General features: G+C 39.2%; 1 protein-coding gene across 2 annotated transcripts; it reads right to left on the minus strand.

Annotated features, from left to right (window-relative positions):
• Positions 1–4,627: 4,627 nt before the first annotated feature.
• LOC121781214 (probable disease resistance protein At4g27220) lies at positions 4,628–10,481 on the minus strand. Of its 2 annotated transcripts, none has more exons than XM_042178928.1 (3): positions 10,322–10,481; positions 5,247–9,948; positions 4,628–5,139 (listed from the first exon to the last, which is right to left on the minus strand). In XM_042178928.1, exons 2-3 carry the CDS (start codon positions 9,938–9,940, stop codon positions 5,121–5,123), a joined length of 4,713 nt encoding a protein of 1,570 aa, XP_042034862.1. In that variant the 5' UTR covers positions 9,941–9,948; positions 10,322–10,481; the 3' UTR covers positions 4,628–5,120. The 2 variants fall into 2 exon arrangements, with proteins under 2 accessions (XP_042034862.1, XP_042034861.1); XM_042178927.1 differs by having other exon boundaries at positions 5,247–9,953.
• Between the last annotated feature and the right edge of the window lie 2,154 nt (positions 10,482–12,635).

A 12,635-nucleotide genomic window follows, 5' to 3' on the forward strand; every position in this document is an offset into this window, starting at 1 on the left:
TTTCTGAGATGCGTTTTGGGAACTGGTTGTGTGTTGGTAACGGTAATTTGTGGGGTACTTGTGCTTCCTATTCTTTTAGCCACTTAAGCCAAAATATTCCCTACCTTCCAAAGAGCCACATTACAACCTTAATAAAGTCCTTTCTGATCTCAAACTCACATTCACAACCTAGTAGAGGAGATGATTGATTTTGCGCAAGCCTATGGTAAACACTGCTTGTATTTTGATTTGAGAGATTATTATTGAATTTCCATACACTTGAGAGTGAGTGAAATGTTCTATAAAAAAAAATTTACTACACTTCATAAACCTGCGAGGGCATTGAAACCAAGTGATACACGAGACAGTAGCTCAAGGTAATGTTTGATTGATTTTGCAGTATTCCATGCAGTTGTTTTTAAATATAAATCTAAAGCAAAGCCCAATTTCACCTCTTGTATGAGTTTATTCTTTTTGTGATCTTCTTCTTATTATTTGAGGACAAATAAGGTTTTAAGTTTGAGGGAGTTGACAAACTCATATTTTCATAGGTGTAATTGGTATGTTGAAGTGCTAATTGTCGACTTTATCACTCGAAATTGTCTTCAGCTAACCGATTATTCTACCTTTTGGAGTTTTATCTGTTTTGTTGAGTGTTCTAGGAAAGATAGCCGAAAAGAGAATAAAATGGGGCATAAAGTGTTCAGAGGCAGGAGGGGCATGAAAAGGGGAACCCGGTCGGGTGGAGTTCCTGTGTAATAATTCAACCCGACCGGGCAGAGCTTGAGGCCAGCAACGAGCCTAATATGGAGACTCGGCCGGGTGAATTTCCAGTGCAATAATTCTACCCGGCCGGGTACTACACTCTGACGCGTCTGAAAGCTGAAAACGCGATTTTTGAAGAATAAAATGAAGAAAAAGCCTAGGGTTCGGGGGATCCTACACCTACCGCCTTCTACACTCACACACACCCTCAAGAACACCATGGAGAGAGAGATTTGAATATTGAAGACTCTACATCGGAAGAATGAAGCTTCACTCTATAGATTGATCTCACAGTAGTACTTAGTATCTTTATTTCATGTATTTGTTGGATTCCTTTGTGTTGAACATGGTTTTCTTTATGAACATGAGTAGCTAAATATTTCTTGTAGAAGTCTTGGTGATGATGCACTGATTTCATAGTTTTTATCCGATTGATTTTGTTCTTGCCTTGCTCTTGTAGTTATTTGATTGTTCTTGGGTTTATTACTTTCAATTGCTTGATCACCACTTGATTGTGTATGATTAATTAGATTAATTGAGAGATGAAATAATTAATCTGGAAATAAGAATAATTCACACCTTAATACAATAAAACTCGGGAGAGTTGAGGTTTTGAGTGAGGCCATTGACCTAATCGAGCTTTTGGGAGTTAGGAGTTTAGGATTAGAAGGGGACTTCGATCCCAGCACCTAATCTACAGGTTTCTCACCTCGGGAGGGGGTTAATCTATAATTGTGGTCGGCTTAGTAACTCTAGAGACACCAAAAGGTTATCTTTTCACATCCTTTTCACGCCGTGTTTCCTTGTTCTTAATTGTTACTTGCTTTTTATATGCTTTTAGTAGTTGTTAGAACAAACCCAACTTTTCTTGATTGTCTAGATAAGTAGTTGATTTTTGTTCGTGGTAGTTAAATTGATACAAAATTGTCTCTGTGGGATACGATACTCTTGCTTACTAATTGCTACACTAGCCCCATACACTTGCGGGCATTACTTGTGTTAAAATAAGACGAGTCAATCAATTTCATATAATTCCCCTAATCTTGTGTGATCTCGTGTGATCTTCTGACACATTTGAATTCTAACCACATGTAATAGAAATAATTTTCTACATTCCAAATTGATCATGTTGTGGATTTGTAGAGACGTACAGGTAGGTACAGTGACATTAATGTGACATGCAAGTCTCCGTGTGCAGAAAATATGTGAAATGAAAAATAATTTGATTGAATAAAGTACTATATACTATATGTTCATGAATAAGAGCCTCATTACTTTCTGGCACGAGTTTTAAAAAATATTAAGAAAAGTGGGTGAAAGAAAGTTAGTGGAATATATATCCCACTTGTATATATGTATTAGTTTTAAGGGCAAATTGCCTGTAAAGTTATGAACTTTCAACATAGTTTGGTTTTTCCCATAAACTTTAAATGTTATATGAAAACTCATGAACTTTATCAAATTGTGTAAATTGCCCATCTGACTCGACCCGATAGATTTCCAACACAAACTTATCCTACTAACGCGCCGGAAGCGTAACTTGGCAAATGACAAATTTATGATGCTACTTTTATGCTGAATTCGAATTGTGAAATTCGATTTGTATGTTTATGTCGATTTGTATATTTTCATTTGTTCTACTTGCATGTTTGTGTTAGTCCAAGTTCAGATATTGCAAAGATAGAAGAGAAATAATCAGAATTAATGGAGTTTTGTCAAGTCATGCCTTTGGCGCGCCACGTAGGATAAGTAATTGTGTCGAAAATCTATCGGGTCAGGTCGGATGGGAAATTTAGACAGTTTGGTAAAGTTATGACTTTTCATGCAATATTTAAAGTTCATGGGAAAAACCAAACTATATTGAAAGTTCATGACTTTACATGCAATTTGCCCTAGTTTTAAATGATACATACGTGGAATGAGTTGGTGAAATGTGGATAGAGGTGTCAAGTGGTCCGGGCCGGGCCAGGGCCCGGTGAAGCCCGATGACATTTAGGCCCAACCTAGGCCAGACCCATGTCTGGAACGGGCCGGGCCTGGTATTTGGTTTATATATTGAGCCCAGCCCAGCCTGAGCCCAGTTAGCTAGTGGTCCTCGACTCGGGTTTATAAAACAGCCCAATTGGAGCCCGATTAAACTAAGCCCAGCCCTTGCCCGCTTTTATTTCAGTAATGCTCGGGCCTGTGTCAGCCTACACCGGGCCTGGGCCGGGCCCGCTTGACATCTCTAAATGTGGAGTCTTTTTATTAAGTCGGCCCGGCCCACTTGACACCTCTAAATGTGGAGTCTTTCTACCATACCCGGCCCGGCCACTTGACATCTCTAAATGTGGAGTCTTTTTACCACTTATGATAATTATTAACCGTGAATCCTATTTGTAGACGGACCAAATTGGAAAAAATGAGACTTTTATTTGCAGACGGACCAAATTGAGAAAACGGGACTAGTAGTGTTTATTTCAATTTAGACAGTCTTTCAATACTTATATTGAATTACTTTTATTTGCTTTCTTTTTCGATATTATGTAATAATAACGTAACAAAGCTACTAATAGCTTTACAGTTGTCTATTATCTCTTCGAATAACAACAGTTGGGAAGTAAAATCTTAATAATTTTACTACTAAAAAGATCTTGGTTTGAAAAACTTAATAATTGTATTTCAATAAAGTTCCTCGACTAGAGGAACTCTATCTGTACAGTAATCAGCTGAGTGGTTCCATACCACATGCTATTTTCAATGTCTCTTTAATTAGAGAAATTAGAATTGGAAATAATTAGGGTTGACAAATCGTGCGGATTGGGTCGTTATCGGGTCAACCTGATAATGACCCAACCCAATAAGGCCTAACCTGAACCCGACCTGTTAAGGAAACTGTAAATCCGAACACAAACCCGACCTGCTACCTTCAAATCCAAACACGACCCGCACCCGACACAAACCCGTTATCGACACAATATAATATGGGTTGACACAACACGATAACAACCCGAACCTGATATTACATGATTAAAACCTAATATTACACGATTAAAACCTAATATTACACGATTAAACCTTAAATTTTAACCTAATTTACACAATTAAATTCGTTTTATACTATTTAAACCTAATTTATAAGAAATTAAAGTAATATATATTTTTTTAAATAATAATAAAATAATAATATTATTTCTTAATGGGTTACCCGTATCCGACCCGCATCCGACCCGAACCCAACCCGAAATTATCGGGTTCTTAATGGGTCAAACCGATAAGGACACGAATCCAACAAGACTTGACCCCAACCCAATAATTTCGTACGGATTCGTGTCAGATTATCGTGTCGTGTCGAAAATTGCCTGCCCTAGAAATAATAGTCTATCCGGTTTGCTACCAAGCGATATGCCCAACAATATGCCCAACATCCAAATATTGTCACTTGCTCATAATCGAATTGGAGGGCAAATTCCGTCAAATATATGGAAATGCACACATCTTGAGACGTAAAATTAGTATGAGAATTGTTACCTGAGAATGTGAAGGTCTGAGCTGAGATTTAATAGATTTGTAGATATAGAAACTGAGAAATCACAAGATGTTTGAAAATGATCGTGCAAAAAGGAGGAAGCGAAAAAGAGAGATTCACTTGAAAATGATATAATTAGTCATTAGAGAATAGGTGAGAGAACTTGACAAATAATGAAATAAAAATCTTTGAAATGTAATTAAATGCAAGGCACTTAGTTTAACAAATCTCATTAAGACACTCACATTCCTTAATTAAAAAGAAACACACGTTTTATAACTATAAGGATAAAATAGTATATATGTAAAATATAGATTTAATACTAAATATAATATAATATTAAATTACTAATTAAATCCTATTATGACAATGTCATTATGTCAAAAAATCATTTCTCTTTATTTTTATACAAAAATTCCATTATTATTTTATATTATAGGGATATGCGTGTGCTGACGCATAAGCAAAGGATATGTGTCGTGTTATTATAAAACATGAATCCAGAAACATTTGCGCCAAACACAATGCATCAATAATTTAAGATAAAATATTTACCGCCTTTGGAAAATAGAGAGGTTGGAATTGTCCGACATCAATGCTTCCCACAGTTCTGTATTCACCTTTATCTTACATCGTCGAGGCGAATCCACAACCACAGGAAGTTTGTTCATCAATCTTGCAAATGATGGTTGTTCCCTTGCATAGGCTCTTCAGTGTTGGAAGCTCTTCCAACTTCAACATTATTAATTTAGGGAGGGTGAGGTGACGGTTTCTCCTCGCTTTTGTCGTCGCGATCGACGGCTGCTTCTCCGTCAGCGGAATCGCCGGCGTCTCCTCCGTCCCCCCGCGTCCTCCTGGGTTGTCTCCATCACCGGCTGTTGTGGCTCCTGTACGGGGACGGTATCAATACGTGTCGTGTTATTATAAAACATGAATCCAGAAACATTTGCGCCAAAAACAATGCATCAATACTTAAAGATAAAATATTTACAACCTTTCGAAAATAGAGAGGTTGGGATTGTCCGACATCATCAATGATTCCCACACTTCTGTGTTCACCTTTATCTTACATCGTCGAGGCACAGCCGAATCCACATCCACAGGAAGTTTGTTCATCAATCTTGGGCACTCTTTTATGGAGATAGCTTCAATGGAGTTGCAAATGATGGTTGTTCCCTTGCATAGGCTCTTCAGTGTTGGAAGTTCTTCTAACTCCAATGATATTAATTTGGGGAGGGTGAGGGAACCTGTTCCTTCATCATCGAACACATCTTCTATTTCTTCACACTCTCTTATATCAATATCTTCAAGGTTGGGAGCACTTGATAGTATCCCCACCTTCCTCAGTCTTGGCAGCCCTTTTAACCGTAAGGTTTTTAATTTAGGGAGGGAGAGGGAACCTGTTCCTTCATCTTCGAATATCTCTTCTATTTCTTCACACCAGCAGATATGAATATCTTCGAGGTTGGGAGCACTTGATAGTATCCCCACCTTCCTCAGTCTTGGCAGCTCTTTTAACCATATGTTTTTTAATTTAGGGAAGGTGAGGCAACCACTTCCTTCATCATCAAACACATCTTCTATTTCTTCACACTTGCTGATATCAATAACTTCAAGGTTGGGAGCACTTGATAGTATCCCCACCTTCCTCAGTCTTGGCAGCTCTTTTAACGTTATGTATTTTAATTTAAGGAGGGTGAGGAAACCTCTTCCTTCATCATCAAACACATCTTCTATTTCTTTACACTTGGTGATAAGAATAACTTCAAGGTTGGGAGCTCTTGATAGTATCCCCACCTTCCTCAGTCTTGGCTGCCCATTTAAGTATAAGGTTTTTAATTTAGGGAGGGTGAGGCAACCTCTTCCTTCATCATCAAACACATCTTCTATTTCTTCACACTCGCTGATATTAATAGCTTCAAGGTTGGGAGCACTTAATAGTATCCCCACCTTCCTCAGTCTTGGCAGCCCTTTTAACCGTAAGGTTTTTAATTTAGGGAGGGAGAGGGAACCTGTTCCTTCATCTTCGAATATCTCTTCTATTTCTTCACAACAGCTGATATGAATATCTTCGAGGTTGGGAGCACTTGATAGTATCCCCACCTTCCTCAGTCTTGGCTGCCCTCTTAAGCATAAGGTTTTTAATTTAGGGAGGGTGAGGCAACCTCTTCCTTCATCATCAAACATATCTTCTATTTCTTCACACTTGCTGATATTAATAGCTTCAAGGTTGGGAGCACTTAATAGTATCCCCACCTTCCTCAGTCTTGGCAGCCCTTCTAACCGTAAGGTTTTTAATTTAGGGAGGGAAAGGGAACCTGTTCCTTCATCTTCGAATATCTCTTCTATTTCTTCACAACAGCTGATATGAATATCTTCGAGGTTGGGAGCACTTGATAGTATCCCCACCTTCCTCAGTCTTGGCTGCCCTCTTAAGCATAAGGTTTTTAATTTAGGGAGGGTGAGGCAACCTCTTCCTTCATCATCAAACACATCTTCTATTTCTTCACACTTGCTGATATCAATAACTTCAAGGTTGGGAGCACTTGATAGTATCCCCACCTTCCTCAGTCTTCGCAGCTCTTCTAACCGTAAGGATTTTAATTTAGGGAGGGTGGGGGAACCTGTTCCTTCATCTTCGAATATTTCTTCTATTTTTTCACAATCCCTGATATGAATTCCTTCAAGGTTGGGAGCTCTTGATAGTATCCCCACCTTCCTCAGTCTTGGCAGCTCTTTTAACCGTAAGGTTTTTAATTTAGGGAGGGAGAGGGAACCTGTTCCTTCATCATCGAATATCTCTTCTATTTCTTCACAACAGCTGATATGAATATCTTCGAGGTTGGGAGCACTTGATAGTATCCCCACCTTCCTCAGTCTTGGCAGCTCTTTTAACCGTAAGGTTTTTAATTTAGGGAGGGTGAGGGAACCTGTTCCTTCGTCTTCGAATATCTCTTCTATTTCTTCACACTCTCTTATATCAATAACTTCAAGGTTGGGAGCTCTTGATAGTATCCCCACCTTCCTTAGTCTTGGCAGCTCTGTTAACCATAAGGTTTTTAATTTAGGGAGGGTGAGGGAACCTGTTCCTTCATCTTCGAATATCTCTTCTATTTCTTCACACTCTCTTATATCAATAACTTCGAGATTGGGAGCTCCTGGTAATGATATCCTCATCCTGTTACACTTTTCAATTCTTAGCTTAGTCAGAGAGGAAAACACAGGTTGATGTGCAGCTGAGGCTCCTATTTCCCCCTTTTCGATCAACCCTTTTATAGCATCCAACTCAACCAGTTCAATTTCTTCAATAGCAGACATTTGAGATTCACTCCTCCAAATGTACTCTATTCCTCCACAGCTTTCAATTCTCAATATCTTCAATCCATCCACAAAGCATATGCCCAGACCCTCACATTGCTGCACAATTCCCTCTGCTAATACTCTCTCATCTTTAAGGTCGCATTTGAACAAGAACAACTCTTTATCATGACACGTTCCTCCTATTGTATTGTATTCATCTTCATGATAGGATCCCACTAATATGCTGTAGCAAGTGTCACATACCCGACTTCCCCAACTTGTAATCAAAGACTTCAAATCATTCATATTTTCCACTCTTCCACTAAACTCCTCTAGCAGTTTCAGATTCTCAATTTCTTCAATCACTACTTGTATACGGAGTGGTAATTCTAAGTGCTGAAGTTTCCCAAGTTTAAGAAACAATCCTCTTGGAAGCATCTCCAATGTATGCACATTCAATGCAAGGAATTTGAGATTGAATAATTCCCCAACTCCACCAGGGACTTTCGTGATGGCTGTATTCGAGAGGTTTAACTCCCTGAGTTCTTTCATCTCTCCCAAGTATGGCACATGTTCTAGATTACGACACGACCAAAGGAGCAATGCCTTGAGGCTCTTCAAGGCACAGATTGAGTTTGGCAGCTTCGTTATGCGAGTCCCTCTCAAATCAAGAGTGCATAGTCCTTGCATTTTAGAAAAGAATGAATCTGGGATAAACTCCAACCCAATATTATAGCATAAAAGCAACGTTGAGAGCTTAGGACAATCGGGTGACATTCCTTCTTCAATTCTCCCTATATCATTTTTCATTAAGGACACCTTCTCCAGATCCTTTTCCCATTCTGCTTCTTTGGGAATTTCCCTCAAAGACTTATCACTTGCTCTTACCTTATATTTCCCCTCACATATATTCAATGCCATACTTCTTAACAGATCATGCATCTTCACGCATTCCGTAGGATCAAATCTACTGGGACCAGCACAACTTTCCAATAAGCACACATTCAATAATTTATCCAATACGGAGTGTCCTTGCTCAACTTGCTCTCTCCTTGTCTTTCTTTCCTCCACCAACCCTACTGAAATGAACTCTCTAACCAAAAAGTCTTTCGTAAATTCTTTATCTTCAGGATATAATGCGCAATGGAGGAAACAATGTTGCAATGTATTGAACTCATTACCCTGGCTAGGACAATTCCCATTCAACCGATCAAAACTATATTTCAATACGTTATAAACTTTACCAACTCCCATGTCATCTATCCCTGAGACACGTTCTTTTAGTTCTGCATAAGCAGTTCTCCATGTATGAATGGCTCTCTCTCTCCTCATGCTTCCCGCCACTGTAACAATTGCTAGGGGGAGACCACCACACAATTCTGCCACAGATCTGGCAGTTTTTTCTGCCAAAGAATCAAGTTCTATCTCATTTCTTAGCGTTTCATTGAACAATTTCCATGCCTCGTGATGATGTAGAGTTTGCACTGGAATCACTTTTTGGCAACAAATTTGACGACACAATTTTAAAATGCGAGTGGTTATAATCAGCCTACAACACTCGACAGAAACGGGACATCCAACCTTTAAAAAATCAATATTTTCCCACACATCATCTAATATCAGCACTGAATTCTTCATCTGAGACAAAGTTGTATGGAGTCTCGCTGCCCTTTTGTCTTCATTATCCTCACCCCCAAAGTCCAAACCTATAAAACGAGCAATTTTATCTTGTAACGTCGTAACACTAAATTCTTTAGAGACTGTAACCCAAATCACACGTCCCTGAGAGTGTTGGAGGAGTCGATTGTGAATGTGCTTTGCCAGTGTCGTTTTGCCCACACCACCCATGCCATGAACACCAACGCTCGACACTTGTCCACTCTCCAAATGTTCCAAAATCTTTTCCAAATTTTTGTTAAAAGCTTCACCAACCATCTCATTTGTCAACAACTTATCTCCCCTACTTCCACAAACATCAAGGACAAGTTCACCGAAATGCCGACTTCGCTCAACAAGCAAGTCAACCTCATCATTTAGTTTAGCTGGCAACCCTCCATCCATCAATCTCACAATAAATCCTTCAGATTCCACTTGAGCCCCCAACTCTTTAACTTGATTTTCAAAGGACCTCACGTCTTCCAACCAATCGTCAACTTCGCGCTTCCTTTTCTTTCGACCAGAAAGCTCTGAGTTCTTGATTTGCTCCTCAACATCAGATGCCTTAGCACTCAATGACTTCAACTTTTTCTGCAGAGCTTTTAGATTGAGCTCAAAGTCCTTTATACTTTTGAGATTGTTGTGTGCATTATCCGCCATTTGTTCAACCAACTTTGACAAAATTGACTCCCGTACCTTTTTCAAAAATGGCTCGAAAATCCGGCTTAACATTTTCACCACTTTGCTTTTCCCAGAGTAAACATAAACCAAAAACAAGAATTATTAGATGAGAAAAATAGCTACAATCTCATTTTTCTAGCAAGCATGTATCCAGTCCGAAAATGAATTTGCAAGTAATGAACAAAGCAAGATTTCAGAGTTTACGATAATTATTCAAAATGATGCTAAGCACTATTAATCTACAAGCACGATGTTAAGCACTAGCAATCTACAAGCAAGATTGTTAGAGTTTACGATAATTATTCAAAATTTCCTTCATTTTACATGTACAAGAAATTAAAACTTTCATTTCCGAAAATATTAGCAAGATCTTGTTAAATTCTAAACGAAAAAATAAAAGCAGAGATGTAAATTAAGTATGAGAATTGTTACCTGAGAGATGTGAACGTCTGAGCTGAGATTAAAATTGAATAGATTTGTAGATCTAGAAAGAGAAAATCACAAGATGCTTGAATGTGTGGTGCAGAAAGGAGGAAGTGAAAGAGATATTAGTCAGGCAAGAAAGAGAAATTCACAGTAGTATATGAAGTTGACTTGGACTTAGTCTTGCATTTTTCCAACTAGTGTTGCTATGCACTTGCCATGTTATTTCATGTAAGGCCATTAGCAATGGGGCACCCACGTTATCAATTTTATCCTCATACCCCCATCTGCAATGGGGCGCCCTAAGGTGCGCCCTATGCATTTTCTTTTATTTGAATGTTTAAATAACTATAAAAATTGGGAAAAAACTTCATTTCATTTATAAAAATTAATACATTACAATACGAATTAAAAAAATACGCAAACTCAGCGACGGTGGTTACGGACCCACACTTCTTCAATCATGTCGTTCATGAGTTGAGCATGGTCTTGTTGGTTGCGCATTGAGGCCTGTCTAGATAGAACCTCATTGAAGCCCGGCGGTAATCCTCTAGCGGGTGGCTCGGTCGCCGTGCTGGACGAGCTAGATGCACTGTCATCATCGTTCCACTCGGTGATGCTCTCACCTTCATGATCGACTATCATGTTGTGCATGATTATACACGCATACATGACATCGGCCATTACTTCCTTGAACCAGATACGAGTCGGCCCTTTCACAATTGCTCACCGTGCTTGGAGCACACGAAATGCCCGCTCGACATCCTTCCGCGCCGACTCCTACTTTTGCCCAAATAAAACCCTCTTCTCACCAATTGGGCAGCTGATCGTCTTCACAAAAACCGGCCACCGTGGGTATATGTCATCGGCCAAGTAGTACCCCATGTGGTATTGGCGCCTGTTGGCAGTGAACTCGATGGCTAGGCCATTGCCATTGCATTGATCGGTGAAGAGAGTGGATGAGTTGAGGACGTTAATGTCGTTATTCGACCCGACTACGCCGAAATAAGCATGCCAGATTCAGAGCCGATGGTCAGCGACGGCTTCGAGGATCATCGTCGGGTGGCTGCCCTTGTATCCACTAGTGAATTGGCCTCTCCACGCCGTCGGACAATTCTTCCACTACCAGTGCATACAGTCGATGCTCCCTAGCATCCCAGGAAAGCCGTGCGCCGTCTCGTGCATCTTCATCAGCCCCAGGCAATCAGTGGCAGTCGGCTTGCGCATATATGTCTCGTCGTAGGCCTCCACAACTCCCCTACAAAATCTCCTCAGGCACTCCCGGCCTGTTGTCTCCCCGACGTGGAGGTACTCGTCGAAAATGTCCGCCGTGGTGTAGGCCAACTGACAGAGTGCAGCCGTGCACTTTTGCAACGGTGTAAGGCCGGGTCTGCCGACACCATATATATCAAATTTTTGGCAAATAGTGTAAATGCAGTATATTGCGGTATACCGCGGTATAGGAAAATTTATACCTTTACCGTACCGAAATCTATCGGTACGGTATCATACCGTACCGCAACTTGCGGTATACCAGAACTTCGGTATTTTTGGTATTCTTTCGGTACGATAACTGCGATATTTTGGTATTACGGTATATTTTGTCAGCCTTAGCTAAAACTATTTTGATTGAATTAGTATTAGTCAAGTAACTTTAAGATATTTTGGTGGGATCATACATATAATAAATACTCCCTCCTCTGTTCCTCTGTAGCTTAGTCGTATTACTTTTTGGTTTTTTTTTTTTCGTATTACTTTTTGGGTTATCCCACTATAGTTGAGTCATTTCTTTTTTTTTTTGCAAAAAACACTTTACTAAGGGACGGAGAGAGTAGTGCATAACAATTTTATTCAATTAAAATGATGCACTGTACATTTATGTTTTAGCTGCACAAAAATTAATTTATACCTGATTAATTGCTAAAAAACCACCAACTTAAGTTTTGATTTTAGCAAAGTTGCATAACTTGCAATATATCAACATTTTTTCTTATTTGTTGCAAACAAACATGTCCAAAAAAATGTAGCAATCATGAGTCCATGACAACTGACGAGGTGTGATTTTTTCCAAGATGCCCTATTTTATCAAACACATTTCCTGCCGGTCAATTTATTTTCTTAGCCATCGAAACATTTAACACAGGTCTATTTTGCTACAAATGAAAAGGAGAGATGTTATTGCAATAGTGTAATGATTAAATAATTAATATTATCTACAAACCCTATCTTTATCTAAATGTGGAAAATATGAATTCGTATCCTCACCTGTGGAAAATATAAAGTGAAATTATTTTTACGTTTACAATTAATTGGATATAACACG

Source organism: Salvia splendens, chromosome 20 (genome assembly GCF_004379255.2).
Source record: "Salvia splendens isolate huo1 chromosome 20, SspV2, whole genome shotgun sequence".
NCBI lineage: Eukaryota > Viridiplantae > Streptophyta > Magnoliopsida > Lamiales > Lamiaceae > Salvia > Salvia splendens.